This window comes from Melanaphis sacchari, unplaced genomic scaffold (assembly GCF_002803265.2).
Source record: "Melanaphis sacchari strain LSU unplaced genomic scaffold, SCAv2.0 Contig50_pilon_pilon, whole genome shotgun sequence".
Taxonomy (NCBI): Eukaryota; Metazoa; Arthropoda; class Insecta; order Hemiptera; family Aphididae; genus Melanaphis; species Melanaphis sacchari.
The window spans coordinates 2,350,395-2,372,060 of NW_020271344.1; the positions used below are offsets into that span (position 1 = coordinate 2,350,395).

General features: G+C 22.7%; 1 protein-coding gene across 5 annotated transcripts in view; it reads right to left on the reverse strand.

The window, feature by feature from the left end:
- The window catches only part of LOC112599367, a 190,777-nt gene that overhangs the window by 34,765 nt on the left and 134,346 nt on the right, over positions 1–21,666 (reverse strand). For all 5 annotated transcript variants that reach the window (XM_025346248.1, XM_025346247.1, XM_025346251.1 and 2 more), the window contains one exon: positions 3,613–3,779. In XM_025346248.1, coding sequence (XP_025202033.1) covers positions 3,613–3,779 — 167 coding nt within the window. The remainder of the gene's footprint in view (positions 1–3,612; positions 3,780–21,666) is intronic.

Consider the following 21,666-nt stretch of genomic DNA (forward strand, 5'->3'; position numbering starts at 1 on the left):
TATTTTTATATGGATTTAAAGACAATGAATAAATAAGTTTGCAGTTTAATTAACAATGTTAATCAGTTATTATTTTTATTATTTTTATTGAAATCATGTTTCATATTTAATATCATAAGTTAATTTTAAAACATTGCAATATGTGTTATTTCATTACTTGAGAAAAAGTATATTTTTTTTTTTTTTTTTGAAAAGATTTGAAAAAATCAGATTGGTAAATATTTTTGTGTAAACAACATATTGTGTAGACAACATGTGTTATAATGTGTATATTGTATAGCTACGGTAATATTATTCTGTGAGTAACAAATGTATGGTCAAAGACTGTAATTTCGCTTTAATGTGTATACGATAAAATCAAGATTTCTGAGTGGAATATTTCCACTTATGTATACTACACCATTTACACATGTTATAAATTGAAAATTATAAATATAAACTTTATAACATTATGGACATTAGGAATAAGTTTGAAACGTTATTGTCCTAGAATAATAATTAAACCTACCTTTATTGATGTATATTATTTTTGTATAAGCTTTGGCTAAAATTTATTTCTGAATAATAATAATAATAATTACATCAACATCAATGAATTATAATATCGAGAATAAATTCTAAGTTCGAGTTTCCTCAGCATTTCTTAATAAAAGATAGTATAGTAACATAATTTTATTGTACAAGTTAGATTTCTTGTCTTAACAACTGAAGTATTAAAGATAATATATTATATACACAGCACATTAAATGATTTATTCACTTTACAGATAAATAAAGTTTTTCTTCAGGTAATACAAATATATTTAAAAATATCATATGTATATTATTCGTTTGTCATTTAGCATAGAAAATAATATTGGGAATGACAATAAACATTAAGACCCAAGGGGAAAGAATTAATGTTTTTGATTAACAACATAACATCTAAAATCGTTACCTTTTGATTAAATATCCAACTTTGCTTAAAATTTAAAATCTCTGTACAAAAATATTGTTAATTTATTTTTGATATTTTTAAAATGGTGTAAGATCAATTTATGAAGAACCTTGAAGATTAAATTATTTAAAATAAAAATTCATAAAGTAATTTGAAAATTTTCATAATAATTTTCATTTGATCCCCATATTAACAAATAGATACAATTTTTTTTAACCAAAACACTCACACACACACACATACACATAAATGAAACAAAAAATCTATATCATTATACGACCTAAGATGCATTGCTTTGCTTCGTTCACATTTAAAAACATTAAAAAATATATTTTTGCTTTCGCATTAGGAAATTGTGTGATATAAAAATATACACATCGTTTTTCCAACTCATTTAAGTACATATTTAATCAGTTAAATGTTATAGTACTTACTTTTATTACTTACCTAATCTTAGTGGTGATATTTAAAAATTATATTTTTCATAAAATAATTTCTTAAAATATCATTGCAACTTAAAATTATAAAGAACTTATTATTAAAAAAAAAACAAACCATTAAAATATATTTTTAATTTTTATATTTCCGGGAACAATCCTTTAACCCTTCAGGAATTTCATGGGAAGTTCTTGGAAATTTCTGGAAGTGTTAATCTTAAATGCAGTACATTATAATAACGAATCATTTCTATACAAAATTCGTTTAGAATATTTCATATTACATATTACATTTTCATTAGGTTTTCATTGTTTCTTATTTGGAATCTTTTCCTCTAGCTGCTTTGAATTTTTACTTATCACTATGTTTGGAAAAAAAACATGATTTATGACTAGAAAAGATTTTATAATAAATATTTTCTTTCTTGTTTTATTTTGAATATGAAAATAGTTTGCATTTCTATTTTTAAAAGAAAATTTAGCGAGTAATTTTTTACAAAGAAATTTTTACTTAATTGTATTTCAATTATTTTGTCAAATTATGTTTTGATACTGTAGAAAAATATATGAAGAAATAACAAAATAATTTCACTAAAAATTTGTTGTGTACGCCTTCTTAATGCCTTAATGTGACAAGAGGGTTTTCACAACCTTTTTAAAAATAGCGACTAAAATTTTATTAAAACAATTTATACCGATGATCGTCATTCTCAAGAAAACAAATTTTCAAGACTTACTTATATTAAACACGGAACTATAAAATCTTTATTTTGAAATATTTGTTTTTACTATACTATTAATTATATGAACTTGGTAATATAAATATAACTAGTAAATATTATTTAAATATCAATATACTATATATGTTTTTTATTTGTTTATATAGTTTTTAATTTTAAATTTCGTTAATTTTACTTAAACAAACTATTAAGTAAAATTAATTATTATTATTTTTAAATATATTTGGGTTTTGGTTAATAATAATTGTTATATATATATATATATATAAAAGGTTAAAAAATAAATTTCAAACTAGGATCTGTGTTTATTATACGAATTAATTTAATAATATTTTTTGCTTACTGACTAGGTCTTAGTACATTAACTGATTCAATTCTATGGATATTTTTGTTATTTATTTGTTAAGTGTCTAGTATATTTTGAAGTTTAAGGTTTCTTAGTATAAACATTTCTTTCGGTATTGAATTTCCAAAAAAAAAAAAAAAAAAATAATAATCATTAAATTTTTTTAAGAAAGATTCATAAAAAGATAAAATTATAAGACTGTAAAATATTTTATTTAGTTTTACATTTAAAAAGGTTAAATATTTTTAAAATTTTAGATAAATTGATCACGGTGTACAACATAATCTATATCCAATGTATTTATAATATACACATATATTTTATCAAACGTTGTGTTTTGAAACAATAATAATAATATTAATAAACTAATAAAATTTAGATAAAACGTTTATTGTTTGGAAATTTTATATAAATAAAGTGTTGCATTTTACTTCTATAGTAAATATTAATATTAAAACGATTCCAGAATTAAGCACATTACTGATTTTATAGATAACTTCTTTGTAATATTAAAATACTTGAAATTTTGACGTAATAACTTATAAATTTATAAATATTCGTGTTTATAATATTTATATATAAGAATATACAAATTTTTGTCGTATTTTTATTCAACTAATTAATAAAATATTGTACATCAAAAATTTTAATATCTGTCTAAAATAATTTATTGAAATTATAAGTTATGAATCAATCAAAATTTGTTTGTAGTAATTACTAATTTAAAAAGATATATTGTTTAATCATATAGAATTTTTAGATAAAAAAAAAATGATTACGTTACATTATAGTTGACATTTGGAAATCGGGTTGAATGAATAAATGTGTATTTTTGATTAATTGCATAAATCAAAATATACAAATATTGTAATTGTATAAAACAAATATATTATGAGCCTTTAAATCAGGTAAAATATATTGTAAAGGATATAATAAGACTATTTATTTGATAACTTTGATTTATTTTTTGGTGTTCATAATATTATAATTTATAATTGTTCATTTTTTTTATACACTGTAATGCTTCATACGTTTTTCAAAATATCAGTTAATATAACTGATTATCAGTACAATTATTTTTTAAATCCAATATTTTTGAAGTTGGAATTTCTTAAAAATATAAAAATTTATAAATAAATTCATTACACTTACCCTCTCATCTGAGGTATGAGTAATTGACTTGTGTGTTTGCATGCATCCACGCATCCTCTTCGCAACTTTCGGATCTTTTCCCTTGTTTCCGGAGAATCTCGAGCTGTGCCGATGTGCACCAGTAGTTCTCGAAACTGAGCCACTTGGCTATTGATTTCGACCACCAACTGTAAGCAGAAAAATTAAAAAATTTTAATTATTTGAAATGTATTTTGAAGTACACTTATAATTTTATCGTTGTTGACTTGCGTGGTGGAATTAAATTGATTTTATTATTAAATAGTGCAAATAAAACGGATATGATAATAAAATACTATTTTTGATAACTTATAAAACCCGTTTAAGTAATTTTTAAATGTAAAATGTTTAATAAGTGATATATTTTTTAAATATTCTTTTAAAAATTCAAAAAATCAGATTTTGCATTATTTTGTGTATAATATAAGTAGGTATCTACTTTTAATTTTCAATTAAAATTAATTTTTGTTTTAATGATACATATTAAATTTTAAAAAAATTATGCCGAGACAACAGCGTTGTTTTGTTTACAATATTTGAACTTATACAAGTTCTTAAGAGTTGTGATGTCCAACTTTTCAAGTAATGATAAGTAAATAATTATTATTTTCTACAGTACGCTAGTGAAATAAACAAAACTGAATGCCTGTACAAAGAAAATAAATAAATAATGATTAAATATACTTTAAAAACATAGTTTTATTTTTACTTTAGGTGTAATTAAAATACAGACACATGAAATATGTATTTTAAATATATGAATGTATGTTAATGAAAACTTGATTCAAGTTAAACGTTTTAATTTTTTGTTTAATCATTGAATATATAATTTTGTATACAATTGTAAAAAACTTTAGTAGAAGTAACTTCATTTTAATTTAAAAAAATGTTTATTGTGTCATTACTTATTTTTACAATATTAATAAAAAAATTTCATAGAATGTAACTAAAATGTAATATTTATATTCCAATATGCTATGTATATTGTACATTGCATAATATTATGTCAATAGAATTTTACGACATCTGTAAGATATATTTAAATTTTATTTTTTAATTAATTTAACTAATTTTACAATTTGTATACCAACAACGAAATGTCAGTAATCAGTTTCATACATACTTAGATTATGGTTGATGATTTTGCTGTAAGCTGAATTATTCAAAATGCATTACCCGATCGAAATGTATTATTATATTATACATCTAATTGACCTAATTGAAAATAAATATTTCGATCAAATCATTTTTTTTTTTTTTTATGTGATCAGTTTTTAGTTGTTTAAAAATTGAACAAAAATATGCTTCTAGCATAAAAACTATTATTATGATATACATTTTTAGTATCATTAGTAATGTTAGTAAATATTTGTATGTAATTTAGTCAAGTCAGTGGTTTATATGAATAATACTACATTTGTTATATTGACAACCGTGTGTTGAAGCGTCTGTGATGTACATTTACGGAATAATAATAAAAATATGAGTCATGTAGATAAAACAAAACATTTTTGTATTCATAAATTGACTTGAAAATGAAAATATAAATGAGTAGTTGGTTTCGTGAAAATCAAAATTAAAATATATTGTTTGTACCTAATTGAAATTGTATAAATTTCGAATTTTAGACATCGATAGTAAATTATGATTATAGATAAATAATGAATACGTATTTTTAAGTATTCCTATATTATTACAATTCAGGTGAAATTTATTTTCCACTGAGATGTGTTCTTATAAAAAATTTCAAGTTTATGCGTTTAACTCGGCATAGCCCATTACATTTATATATTTACAAGAAAAATAAACAATACATTTTATATATATTTCTTCTTTTACATTTTCTACTTTTGGTTATAAGGTTTCTCAAGACTATTTTATTTCACTGACAATCATCCATTATTCTTTATTTATTGTTTTTTCTTCTAAAAAAAAATACAATACAATATTGTAATTGTTATTATGTGATGACATAATTATTGATGAGTAATGTATTATCGTTTAATGCATTGAACGAAATCAATTGTTTTATAATACCTAATGTTTTAATGTTCCAAACACCCAAGTAAGTATATATTTATATTGATACATTATTAGGTATGTGCTCAAGAAAGACATTTCAAATTTTGCGATTAAAAACTGGTGGAGATTACATGAGAACTTATTGTAATCCCCGCCATTTTTTCGACTTAAAATTTGAATGACCCTGTGTTATTAGATAGACAATGATATAATGGAGTTAAGTTATCTTATTAAATAAATGAATACATTCAACATAGTATTAATCTGGCAGTGAAAAGTCTTTATTAATTTACTTGCATTTGGATTGATTATGCACTAAATATTATGTTAACTTTTCCTCTTTAAATTTAATTAAAAAAAAAAAATTCCATTTTTGTTTTTATTTTTTATCTGTTTATAACTTATTTGCTTCATACTCTTAAGACAATTAATTTTGTTTAAACAAAATATGTTCGTAAAATACCTCCATTAGCCGATTTATTTATTTTAATAATCTATTTTTTTTTTTTTTTTTGTGATAAAGACACCAAACATCTTGCAAATATCGATTTATATATTTTGGTTAATATTCGTTGTACTTAAATTCTAAAAATTAAATTTGTTCATATTTTATTAAAAAAAAATTAAGATTTTTAATTTGTAGAACTAATTTAATCAGTGATTGTGTACGAAAAAACAGTCAAAAGTTTAGTAAACTTAAGGAATGCATTTTCAAATAAAAAAATATAGCTATTATTTGCAAAGAGAAATTAAATCTACCAATTATTGAATAATACATACAGGCATAAAATCATTTGAGTCAAAATAGTGTCAAGTATTATGAAAATTTGCACAAACTTGATAAAATAAAAAATAAAATTGATTAAAATATAAACCATGTGACAGAAATTAACTAAGTCAAGTTAAATCTGTTTAAGATCAGTTAACATTCTTAGATTGCACTAGCAAAAATGAAATATAAGTAAACGTGAAAAAGATCATCCATGACATTTATATGTACAAGTCTCATGTTTTAAAGTTGATTATAATTGTAATCAAGTTTATTTAAGGCAAATGAATCTTATATTGTTCTATAATTAAAATCGTTTATTCTGTATTCGTTTATTTTTTTTTCTGTTTACTTGTGTATATCAACAGAGATAATAAAATTGATACATACTAATTACGTTACGGTCAGAAGGTAAGTAAACCTAATCATATATTTTATCTAGAATTGTAAATATATACATAATATAAATGATACATGTACATTAGATTTGGTGGCTGATAAAATAACAGCCAGTTGAAAAGCGAATTCTCAAATAGTCAGAGGGATTTAAGTAATTTCATTGTATCGCGTAGTGTGTATTTGACGGCTACCTGGAAACGACTATTCCCCAATCAGCCTCGGTATATATCTTTGCTTACAATATTGTCAATGAGAAACCCTTTTCAGTCTTATTGGAATTGATTGTTGCCCCGTGACCTAGCTTTTTTTGTTCATCACATTCCGCAATACGAATGCACGGACAGCATAAAAAAAAGTTTCAAAGAATAAAAATCTAAACACATTTGACGTGTTTGTAGGAAGGTGAATGATTTTACATTTTTGTATGACATGTTTTGATTTAACCTGTACCCTTAGAAAAAGAAAAAAAAATCGCTTAAACATATTTTATTGATTTTTTGAGACCTTTAAAAATTATCCATCGCCTTTTATCTAAACATAAAATTACCGAAAAAATAGTGTGATGCTTTGTTTGGTATTTTTTACTCGAAAATATCTCGTTTTTTTTTTGGTGCGACGCACAGTATAAATGTAAAGATATGGATAAAATACGACAAAGTATCTGCAAGAAAAAAAAGAAGATATATTATAGGTTATATAAAACCACACGCTTCTCGTCTTCTATACTATAAAATATTTAAAATCCATTTTAACAGTTTGTTATTATTTAGGGGGAAAGAAGAGGAATTAATAGAGGGTTATACTAAATTTTCTATCATAAACATTTATTGAATTTCTTCTAATCGCTGATAGATCGAGCGAATGTTTTAAAAACAATTCTTCAATCAAAATATAAAATTCGGGAAAATTAAAGGTTTTCAAAAAATAAAAACAATACTCTAAAGTTAACTTCAAGTCTTAAAATTCAATGTAAAAAAAAAAAAATGAATATGAACAATAGTCAATTGTAATTCAAACTTATTAAAGTTTGAACTTTAAAAAAAAATGTTCTATTAGTGAATTTAATATTTTAAAACTATCAATACATAGAAAGGCGTAACCGTAATTGACTTAAATTGTTAAATATTTAAGGATAAAGTTATCTTTTTCATAAATTTTATTTACAATAGTTGGTTAATTCGTGTAATAAGAAAAATTAGATCAAGGATAAAGTAGCAATCACTATGTCATTTTCCCTCAAATATATTATGTACTGCACCCATACCGGAATATAGTATACATCTGGGTATTGAAACAATCTGATGAGTGCAGAAGTCTGACGACAGAATGTCCAGACTATAGATACTATATGATCATTCATATAAGTCTTTATTAACAAAATACATTCATTTTCACTTTAAATCAATATTTATTATCTTAACTTCAGTCAAGTTTCATTAAAAAAATCTACATAGTTTTTACTTCACATGTAAAAACTTTATACTGTATATCTCTTTTTACTGTTAAAATAATCACTCTATTGTATAATGTTAGGAATGAAATTGAATGTTCTGAGAATGTTTCAATTAAAGTTTAAATTTTTAATAACATATCAACGCAAATAATGATCATCACAGGTTAAGGTAACTATATACTGTGGTAGTAACGATACACAACAAAGATTGATATTAATATTTATCAATGCGTCAAACCAGAAACAATTCTAATGAGCACTTTAAAAAGTGTATATATTATGTTTGTAATACATGTATCCTTACAATACTGATATGGAGGATCATAATATTATTTTCAGCAATATTATGTATCTGTATATCTGTACCACGAATGGTATTATATAGGAAGGCATTGCGTTACGATTTTCGATTCAAAGTATTGAGTTGCAAAGAAATGTAATTAGACTAACCCCTAGTTGCATGTTAATAAAAATATATTCATGTATGATATTTTATAATATTTCAAGCAATTTTTTTTTTAATACCAACTGTATAAGTCAACTGTCGCGTTATACGTATATAAATTATGTTTTTAATTAATTTTTATTGATATAAAATATTAAGCTTCGACATTTTTAGCTATCGACTCTCAAAAAGACGTATACAATTTATAATACAGTAAGTGTTTAAACTAAAACATATTATACAATTCAAAATGACGATATCTATAAGGAATTGAATTACATTGACTTCATTTGTTTCGTCAAATGCTTGCTCCAAGGAGTCTTATGGTAATAATATAGTTGTTTCATCTATGTTGATCTTTTCTTTTGCTATGATGAATTACCGTCAGTATTTCCATTGTTTAACATTTACTCGTTCAATTTTTACACGTCGATAAAAAATTTTTCAAGGAGAAATTAACTTAATAATATATTAATAAGTATTCAATTATTTTAAATTAATCAATCAGTTATAAAATCTGAGATTCCAATACGCTTTGATTATATTAGATATTTAAATTTTTAAAATAATAAATATATTATAAAATTAATTAATTTTTTGGATAATTTTTCTATTGGTTCTATTATTTAAAATGTACATCGAAAGCACTTTTTGTCACATGATTAAGTTTTGTGCGTGTTGAAAATCGAAATATTTTAGAATTGATCATAAGACTAGAAGTATTTGATTGATTCATCAAATACGTTTCAAATATACCAAAAAGATTATAATAAAAATATATTTATTTTATTTTTTTTTTTTTTTTGATCAAATAAAATATCTTACAATTAATTAACTGAGTTAGTATTTACCTACGTGAAGTATGAATCGTGTTTTTAATTTAAATTCAATCATACAAGGCATATTATACTTGGCATTTTAAATGTGTATGAAATACTTAAGTTATATTTTTTAAATACGTAATATTATAAAGCAGCACGTATTTGTATTTTAGACAAAATTTTAAACTTATTTCAATTTAAATACATTTTAATGTAATATAATAATAATGTTATCCGACAAATTCAGATTTAATGTTGACTCTTTGTTATGATTGATAAAATATTACTTCGTAAAAATGTTTTCCTAAATTTGTCATTTTATATAAGTCATGTATACTTTATTTTTTGATCATATTTCAAAACAGAAGTCAACTTGCAAAAAAAAAAAAATATAAATAATATATGTATTGGAACGAATAAGTTTAATATTTTACTTTGTCCAATGTGCTTCCGTTTATATGTTTTGATGAAATAATTTAACAGTCGTGGAATATGTATAGGGCAACCCATAAAAATATATATTTTGTTCTAACATTTTTTGAAGAAGATATATTGGTAAAATATAAAACAAGAGTTTTAAAAAATATCCTTTAAAATTGTAAAACAATAATGTAGGTAACATAAAAATGATCAAAAAGCTATGTTTAAATATAGCATATAAAATTGAAATCAGTTATTTTTCAAAAATGAAATATATTGACTATTAAAATTGATTGCTAAAAAATAAAACGATAACTCCAGTTCTTAATTTCGAACTAAAAATATTATTATAATCAATACAAGTTTTTTCGCTTAATGAGTAAATACAAATTAATACTTTTTTTTTAAAAAAATACCAATATTATTCTGTACATTTAGATTATTGAAATAAATAGAATTTAAATGAAAAAAAAAATGTATATACTTAATATTTATATATCATATATAAGTTATCGTTCAAATGATTTTATAAATTTTGATCAAAACTATCACAAATATCATTAAATTGAGGAATAGTGCACGGGTAAGGTTGAAATATTCTTTCGATATCTTGAAAAATTTATATCGTCTGTTATAGAATTATATCTAAATAAAGTATATACAAAACAGTATACAATATAATTATTTTATATTATTAGAAAATCTGGATACAAATTTATATCATTTGAGATTTCCAATTTAAATTGTACACCGATATTCTGCAACCCTCAAGTAGGTCGTAAATTTAGTAATTTTTTTTTAATTTTATTTCACTTAATTATTTAATGATTGACTGTTAGATTTCTCACATAATTATTAACATAATAATAATAACAAAACATCTGTTTTTGATTTCTTGGTATTTTATTGTTCACAAAAGTTGTTACAAATAACCATGGACACCAATAAAATAATAATAACAATAACAGCTTTCAACTTAACATTTTTTGTTTATGTCGTATAAAAAAGTGCTTAACATAAAAGAAAACAGCCAGGTATAATTTTCACCTGTGAAGAAGACCGATAACTAGACATTCAAACACAGTTTTCAATTTTATTTTTTTTTAATATACAATAAAAGAAAACCAAACATACACCAATGCGCTACATCCAATCCACCGCGAATGGATGGCCTAATCAAGTTTGATTTTCACTGAAGAAGACTGATTACTTTTGGCCTGCTTACAGCATCTTTTCTACATCGAAAAAAAATCCAAACATGCTACAGAGCACTCAATAAATCCAGGTGCCAACATAACAAGACCGATTTGCTTTTTAGAACATAATTGTATACACTATACCTACAATATGATCAAGATTTCAGGTAAAGATAAATATCTCAGCACGAGCATGCGTAATACGACTAACTTTTTTTTTTAAAGCAAAACTTTTTTTCTAAATTTTCGAATCGATTAATTTATTTAAAATTATTTTTGTACAAAAAATTTTTTCTAGTTATAACATTAACCATGTTAGTGTAAATTTAAATATGAATTATACGTTTTAACTAAACTTTAACTTATAACCACTTATTGATACATATTTTATTATTTATAGTGATTATACATAAGTTAAAGTTTAGTTAAAAACGAATTATGCATACATTTAAATTTAAATTTACTCTTATATGGTCAATTTTGTAACTAGAAAAAGTTTTTCGTATGAAAATAATTTTAAATTAATTAATGTATTAAAAAATGTAGAAAAATAAATTTTACTTAAAAAAAAGTAAGTTGTATTACGCATGCTCGTATTGATAGGTCATGTATTTGAAATTTTCTCATAATATGTGTTAAGGTACTTTCTTTTATCTCCCAAAAACTCCATTTCAATCCAAAGTCATGCAGCTGAGATATTTAGTTGTACCTGGTCGTGATTATACTGTATAAAATATATGTTTTAAAAAACAAATCGGTCTTGTTATGTTGGCACCTGGATTTATTGAGTGCCCTGTAGCATGTTTGGATTTTTTTTTCGATGTAGAAAAGATGTTATAAGTAGGCCAAGTAATCAGTCTTCTTCAGTGAAAATCAAACTTGACTAAGCCATCCACTCGCGGTGGATTGGATGTGGCTCGATGGTATGTGTTTAGTTTTTTATATATTAAAAAAAATAAAAAATAAAATTGTACCTATTTGTATACTATTAATAAAATAACATTTTTGTTTCTAATTTTAAAATAGTAGTGATAAATAATTCTGCTTGTATGTTATATCATAATATATTCGTATATTTTTTGGATATCTAGAGCATTAAAGTTTTAATATTCTGGTAATATTATTATGCCTAATAATTATCATTCAAATTATGTAGCATTTTACAAAATATTATTGTTTTACATAGGATAACTTATTAAAATTGGTATAATAATTTAATTGTTATTTATTCATATATTTTAGTTAAGAATAATATAATCAATTGTAGTTATTAATAGTTTAAAGTATTCCTAATTCTGGAATAATGTAGTTTATTATGGTATTAAGTAAACCATTTTTTAAATTGGTCTTTTTAATACATAAATTATTATTACTAATGCTATTGTGATTACAAAAATTGTGTAGGATGAACACAGTGATTTTTAGTTAACAATTTTCTATTAATCGATATTTATAACCCTACACTTAGTGTATTTAACTACTACATCTCACATATTGTGTGTACATAATATGATGTCATGGTGATACAAGTTTTTGATTATCAAATAGTCACGAAAAAATGAATTCGTTTATGTACATGATATACTATAGATAAATGTTTTAAATTAATTTTATTTTTTGAAAAATGTATGCCTCACGATTGCTGTATAGTCAAATGTATATGATAAATAAAAAAATAAATAAATGGTATTTAAATTTAGTTTGACGAACATGAATAACAAAGAATAGCTTAAATTTAACATCTGAGATTTAAATGTTAAAAGCTGTCTTAGCTCCGCGTTTTTGAGATTACGGATTATCGATGGAACATAGTTGTTTCCATTAATTACTCTTCTTTAGGAAGTTTTGCCTGTCTAATATTTATTTGTTATTAATTATTAATTTTTATTTTTATATCCGCTCTTCATAATCGTCAATCTAATATAATTAACTCGAAAGGACGTAAAAATATGAATCAAAACTTTTCATTATATTTTCAATTTTGTTATTGTTTGCGTTTGTTCAGTATTTGCCCCCAGTACTACTGTATGGTGATGCGGACGATGCCCGCTTGGCCGCATTAGTTGATTTGTAGCCAGGTAATTATAACGGGGGCATACAACGACATCCCGTAGCTGATTTACAGCGAACGTTTCCGATTGACAATAATTGTCTTTGACGAATAGATTTGTCTCCGCGTGTTGATTAATCCACCTGCCAGTATAAAAGTAGTTGTGCACTGGGACTAGAAATGTCCACAGAGGGTATTCGATCAGGTCATTAATCACGTCATCAATAGCCATATTGCTTTTTATTTATTTTTTTTTTTTTATTATGCAGATTTTCGAATTTACTGATCAGTGAACATTTGTAATCCATCGCAGCATTTTTATTATAAAACACGGACGCATAATGAAACATTAATTTTCCTCTTTTGGTAGTAAAGCACCGTAACACTTTTGTACTTGCAATATATTTTAAATTAAATTACGAATTCGTCCCACACAAAATAAAATTGCAAGACGTTTGGTCTAAAATTTCAATGAGCATTTTTCATGACGTGTAACGCCGCACATTTTGATTTCACGTTGTTAGGTAATGTTATTACCTTGAAACTGTGAAGTCAAACATCATTAGTAATTTATATTATTATATAAAAAAAAAAAAACAAGATAATACGAATATAAATAATACATGTGTTTATTTTATTTAACATTCAAAAAACAATAATCTATCAACTATATATTTTATTTTAAAAATTTAACATTTTTTATATTTTTGGAAAATTAACTGTGTGTCAAGATTAACAATTTTTTTAAGTAAAATATTTATTTTTTTAATCTTTAAATTATCATTAAACGATTTAAAGTTGATACGATTTTTAATTTTTAAAAATAAATTTAATTAAGTGGAATAGAAATATATATAAGTACAAGGTACAAAAATCAGATAAATAATAGTAGTTTCACAGAATGTGATAAAAATTTAAAATGAAAATTTAAATAATAAAATAAACTGCGGAATATTTCCAGAAATATTAGCTGATTTACACCGATAAAAATAATCAATTGGTATGTAATATTGTGTATTATACCCTATATTGTTTTATTAATTATTATCTATATGCTTATAATAATTACAATATTTACAAGCTAATTATACACATATAACAATTTTCAACGGACTATATTTGTTAAACTTAGCTGCAGTGTGTTCCTTTATTACGGCGACAAGCATAAATTGAAGACTAAAATGTGAAACCAATACATAAGTTGTATTTGAGGATGAACCACTATTATGTACTTGAATGATTTATGTAGATGATTTTGCATTGTTACGTGTACATATAGTGTGTATTTGTGTATAACAACAGTGCAAAGTATATTTATTAACATGGGATCCTATTGTCTGAAGCTTGCATGAAAGGATACATATAGGTATAGGATCTGTTAGTACCCGACAAATATAGTATGTTGAACGGTATCAAAGGAGAATTTATCTTAGAAGTTGACAGTGAATTAATTCTTGTCTAAACTAGCATTCATTAAACGATATATTTTGATACGATGTACCTATTACTTGAACTGTTTTGTGAAGAATATTTTTTTCATGTAAAGTTATTTAGAATTTGAATAGACATTAAATTAGTATATTTCAAACCATATATTTATTGAAAGTAGCTTTCCATCCTCGAAAAATACTTTCTTTAAATATATTTATTTTTATTTATTCTTCAAGAAGATAATGAGTCCCAATGATCTGCATATTCTTGTAGGAGTTTAAGTTCAAACTTTAAAATATAAATTCATTGAATAGTTACTTCTATCAAATTATTATACAATACGTTTTTATCATAAAGCTAAATTATCAATACAAATTTGTATATTACTTTTTATATTTATAAATAATTTAATATTTTATATGTATATTATCTTGCCAGTTAAATTATATAATCTTATGTTATAGAACTAATATTTTGTTGAAAGATCATATATAATTTTTGAACATAATTTAATATTATACGTAAATACGTAATTCATCAAAATATAATTTAAAACTTTTTGTACTGAAATGTAAATTATTTAATAAATGATCCAGCGCATTCATATCTTTCCGTAAATAATAAGTATTTATTTGATTATAGTTAAGTGAAAACTTATAAATAAGTCTATCAGCCATTATAAACTTAAAAAAAAAAAATAGATATTTTCCAATTTAAATTAACTTTCTTTTTTAATATCTAAACATTTTTAAATTATGTTCATTCAGTAATATGTAAAATTATTTTTTATTTAATTTTTTTTTGTTTTCAAATATTTATTTTATAATCTGTAAGACTGTAAATAAGTTTATTTTTAAAATAAACATTAACTATGTATAAAAGAGGTAGTGATTTCTGTCTTGAAGAAAAATTTATTTAGCAATGGAAATTCATGGTAAATTTATTATTAATGTTTGTTATTCAAGCAATCACAAATACAGACGTAGGTAAGTATAATTTTTAGTTAATTACACTATTTTTGATATTGTATAAATAATAATAATAATAATAATATCAAAGATGTCCCTTAACATATTTTAAAGCTAAGTTAAGTATTAATTTTATTATTTTTAAAATTATTATAGCTTTTTAATATACATATTATACGTAATATTCTCAAATGACTTTAGGAATAGACTTTGATGTGATGTAAAAATAGAAGTTCCTTGGTTTCAGTATTACTATAATACATAAAATATTTTATGTCTATATATTTATATCCCTTGGGTCAAAAAAGGTAGGTAGAATTGTATTACTAAAATTTATATAACTAAACTTATACTAAATCAATTCTGATATATTTTCCATGTCTGGGTAACAAACATTTTTGTTTTATAAATACTAGTAACAAAAATTACCATATCAGAATTTGATATTTGTTGTCATAGGAGAAACAAGAAAAGGTAAAAGACAAACGTAAACAAGTAAATTTTTTCAGTTAAAAATAAATTTAAAATCACAAAAAATATGCTATTATGTTTAATTTAAACACAAATATATTAATTTAATTAATCAATATTTTATAAATGTATTAATTTTAAAAAGCATTGTATGTTATATTTTTGTGTTTGTGTTGTATACAATAACCAGTCAATAAAAGCTTTAATTTTCAACTTTGAGAATGATTTTTAATAGAAAATTCAAAATTGGATCTAGTTTGTGTTTTAAAGAGTTCAAAATAAAAAAACATAGCCAAGGAGTATTAAATAAAAAAATTAAAAATTGTTTTTTGGTTTTTTTTTTATTATTTATTATGATGCAACTGTAGATTATTTATGAACAATATGCTGTGATGAGCTGAACTTTTAATATTAATTAAAAATATTGTAATAAACAAAATAATAAATTATATTTTTTATATTAATATTTATTGATATTGATAGTTATACGAAATTCCACGCAGATAGTGGTTAGTTGATCAATTTTCATAATCATTATATATGGCTTTAAGTCAAACTGTATTTATATTTTTTCTTTGTTTGTCAGCAATAGGTATATTATTAGACTTGTAGACGGTTTAAGATTTTTTCCTTTTTGAATGAATTGATAAAAATTCAGATAGAAGATTGACAAGAACTTAATATTGAACTAAATGTTAACTAGTAATATATACACTGAACTTTATTCTCCTAGGTATATGGTATTATATTATTACTAGCTATGGTACTTTAATCTAGTCTAATCCTAATGACAAAAACCGGAACTGCAGCCACATCGGTGACTATGACGATATATTACTACCTGCGACATTTTTGTTTTGATGACATTTTGACGCGGTATCACCTGATATACATCATTATATTATTAAAAAAGTTATAAAATAGTAAATATACTTTCGAAGCAAATGTAAGTGAATCGTAAGCATTTACAATTTAAACAATAAAATATTTACTTATATTTAAATAAACAAACGGGTTAGGGTATATTAATTATTAATAAACATAATACTAAATAAATCGATGATAGAATACAAGTAATAGGTATATTTACTTAAATATTAACAAATACCCTTTAGTAAAATACTTATGATAATAATTTAATTTCTATTTAAACAACATTAGTGAACAATAAAATCTAATAATATTATCCAAACCATACGAACTAGTGACCTAACATAAATTGCTGATTCAATGCAATCATATTTTGCATATTATAATGTAGGTTACTAATATAGTTAAAAACTATGCATTTTATTACATATTTTTATTTTTACGCAACAGTGAATTAACTCGTTGTGCATGGTATATTAATATTTAACTGTACCAACTACATACATAATACATATTATATTAAACCACATTAATTTAAAATGTATAATTCAATTAAAAATACAATATAAATACAATTTGTTTAAACATTATGAATTAGTAATCTAGTTAAAATTATTATTTATTTAATATACTAATATTGCAGGTGTATATTATGGTATAAATATTAGTATTTATTAATGACGTTAAAAAATTCAACCATGATTCATCTAAACATATTTTGCTTTTGCTAATTGTATAGTATCATATGAAAGACAAAAAACATATCCTATGACTTCATTCACAGCATTTTAATTATAATTATAATGGTACAAAATATGCTGGATCAATGATAAAACTTAATTTATAATAGCCTTAGTAGCTATATAGCTTATATATTTATGAATTTATAATAATTCATAGTTCAATAATCCGAAATAGTTAATAATAAAATGTATTACTTGTGTTGTTATTAAAGTTATTTACACGATTATAATTTATTTCATATTCCAATTGCAAATGTTACCACATTTCTATTTTTCTTTTAGATAATTATTAAATACGTATAGTAACTATTACCCTACTAAATATACCTAAGCTTCAAACATTATTTGGCTGTAATTAATGCAGGTCATAACTCGTAAGTATAAGAACAAATAATAATAATACATAACAACAATAAAAAAAAGTTGCTTACTTTAAAAATTGTGTGTAGAATGTTATCGTGTAAATTATGATAGTAAATCAAATAAATACTTATCCATAAACATTTTTTAAGTGAAAGTTTTCAAAAATTGAAAATCAATACTCTAAATATCGGAAAAATATCTGGTTAGGATATTCAAATGACGGAAGGTAGCCATAAAATAAAATTATGTCCAAAAAAATGATAAAAAAAATATATATATTTTCAATTTAAAAGTACATTCAGGAATAAGTACACTTTATAATCGATAAATGCATTAATTTATGACATTCAATTAATACTAATTATTATAGAAGTAACAACTCAACTTTAATATCTATATTTTAAACAAATATAATATGTATAATTTAGTAATATAAATAAAACCTATTTCTAAAAACAATACTTTTATAAACTGTTATACGTATATCAATTAAGAAATTATTTTTACTTTATCATTTAGAGTTTTTACATAATTAAAATTTACAAATTTAAATCACTGAAAACTAATAATACATAATAAATTTTATTTTTGTACTTTAAATTATGAAAATATATTTTTTTCTATAATTTTTGTTGGCATTTTAGTTTTTATTTTTATTTTAGCCGTAAATTATTAAAACTAATAATGTTATTTTGTTTTGATGTGATTAAAATTCATGTTGAGCTGCGGATCAATAAACACGCTTTTACTTAACTCGTTTGAAAAAAAAAAAAATTAAATGTTTTCATAAATAATATATATCATGGTAAAATATATTCTGTATGGATTATATTTGTGCATAATTGGTATAGTTATAAAGTGTAATAACATTTTTACAAAATAACGTTCTTTACACGTTCAATTTGAGTCACCTGAGCTACAGAGGTAACTGTGTTATCATTATTATCACTATAATAATTATTGTATTTTAAAAAACAATTTGTGTGCTGTGAAATGTATTAAGTATTTTTACCAATTTACTAAGAACGACAAAATGGACAGAGAAAAATTTAGCTTTAGTTTCAACATTTGATTTGTAACTTAATGCTGTTGTCAGTATAATAATAAGGTGATATAAAATATTAAACACGTAAATTTAACGATGTTGTTTTTCGGAGAATTATCACCCACCTACAATATTTTTTTCCGAGAAAAAACATTACTGTTAACCCAATATCAACTAGCTTACTTTCGGTGAAAATAATAATAAATAAATAAATAAATATATACATATAACATATCTATATTTAGAAGGAATCATTTTGTTTAGGTTAAAAGAAAATGTTGTCTATAAGGTTGTTAGGGTGTTTGCGAAAAAGATGTTTCTTCTTTTGTTTTTTTTTTCTGCAACAATGAAATACTTTAATAAATGAAAATTATGCACCATTAAATTTCCATAATTTTATCCACAGTTCCCTCAATCAATTTTTATGGATTCAAAAAATCACAGGATTTCGTATATATTACGACCTACATCCTTTATATATATATATTATTATTATTATTATACAATCGCAATAATTGTAGAATTGAAAAAAAAATCAATTAGTTTTGTTTCCTACTTTTTTAGATTAAACACAATACGTATACATATTACATTGTGTCCTCGCTATGCATGAATAGTTTTAAATGACGGAAAAGTTTATATTATTATTTCTAGGCAAATGCCATATAGCATGATAAACCGACTATATTTTGTTCGTATACATGAAGGATGTACATAATTGTATAAGGTTGGTGGGGCGGTAGCATTTTAATTTAAATTTTTTTAACGCACAATGCGCATAATATATTACGGACTTGATAAATATATGTGAAATAAAAATGAAAAAAAGGAAAAAAAAAATATCATAAATTTGTTCACACGCAATACCAGCAATTATTTTTACTATGATGATTTATGAAGACTATACGTGAAAGTTGATAATAAGTATGAAATAATTTGAGTATTACCATCAATTATTGATTATTATTATTATTATAAAACTCGAAGGTTTGAGTTTGAGCTGTACTTAATATGTAGTTTGAAAATTATAATAAAAATAAAAAATTAATGATGTATTTTTTTAAATTTAATTTAATGATGAAAAAAATATTGTAAAGGTACAAAATATTTCAATATTTTTCAATGATGGAATAAATATCGTATGTAATATACATAATAGTAAAATACATTGGAATTTTTCAATTTATTTTAGTACTAGAAGGTTAGTATTTCTATATATTCCACAATATTTAATACATCATTGAATTCATTTTTTAAAAAACTGTTAGTTTCAGTTATGCTGATAAAAGATAGAAACATACTTGAATAAAATGATGTCGTGATCGCATTGAATATTTAAAAAATATCGTTTTAAAGTAAGTGCGATAATTTAATATAAGTTTTTAATTTAATCAATATAATATAAATTTGACAACATACTAACATATTTAACAAATTAAATATCACTATTAAAAATTGTTGAAAAATACTTTATTAAATCAATTTATAGAAAATGTTTGTAAAAATAATAGATAATGAAATGGAGAAATGTGGATAAATTTTAAAATTAAAAATATAATTTTGAATAAAACAGTGTTTATTTAGTTTTAATTAGTTCAAAATATATATTATCTATATAATATAATTAATATTTTCTATTTTTGTGAAGTTAACACAAAAATGAATAAAAATTCTTTTAAAATATAAAACAGATAAAATTATGCACTTCCATATGCTCTAAATGGTTGCTCAAAAATCAAGTTGCGTAAATATCTTTTTTATATAGTTACTCATTTAGTGATTTTGTGTTTTAAATTTAATAACTAAAGAATGCGGGTTTCCAGTTTTAACATATTTGGCATAATTGTATATACATTTTTTTGTTGTTTATTTATTTAAAATTTGGGAAATTATGTATCATATGACTCGTGCTAAAGATTTATAAATATTTTATATTAGCCTTAAAATAATCGTAATCTACAATATAACACCTAAAAACATTATCTAACCTAACATATTTTAACGACAGTTTTATATATATTAAATTTTACATTTTTATTAATTTCAATTAACACAAATAATGTTAATACAATCTTAAAGTAAAAATAATAATGATAACTATGTGATATTAATAGTGAAATACTTGAGAAATCCATATAATTATGACACAACTGCAGAACTCTTTTGATAATAATGCATTTGAAAATAAAAATGATTGAAAATTTAAATTGCAAGCACCACGTTTTTTCGCAACTTATATTTTGCGTCACGTTTATTATAGTTTTAATGAGCGATTCACAACATAAAAAAATGTTTGAGCTTCATAACAAGATGGAGATAGAAGAAATGACGATAATAATAAAGCGTATCTTCAACCCATTGGAATCAATGTATAAACACGATAAATTTTTACACATTGTGCCCATTATTTTTATTCATCATATGCATCTGTATGAAATATTTTATGCTTTATTAGCTAGTTCCCGAAGCCAAGGCCTGTACTATAATAGGAGTACAATGGCGAATAACGCATATCACGGACAATGGTTAATCTCTATTATTAATATACCAAATCTATAAACATGTGTACT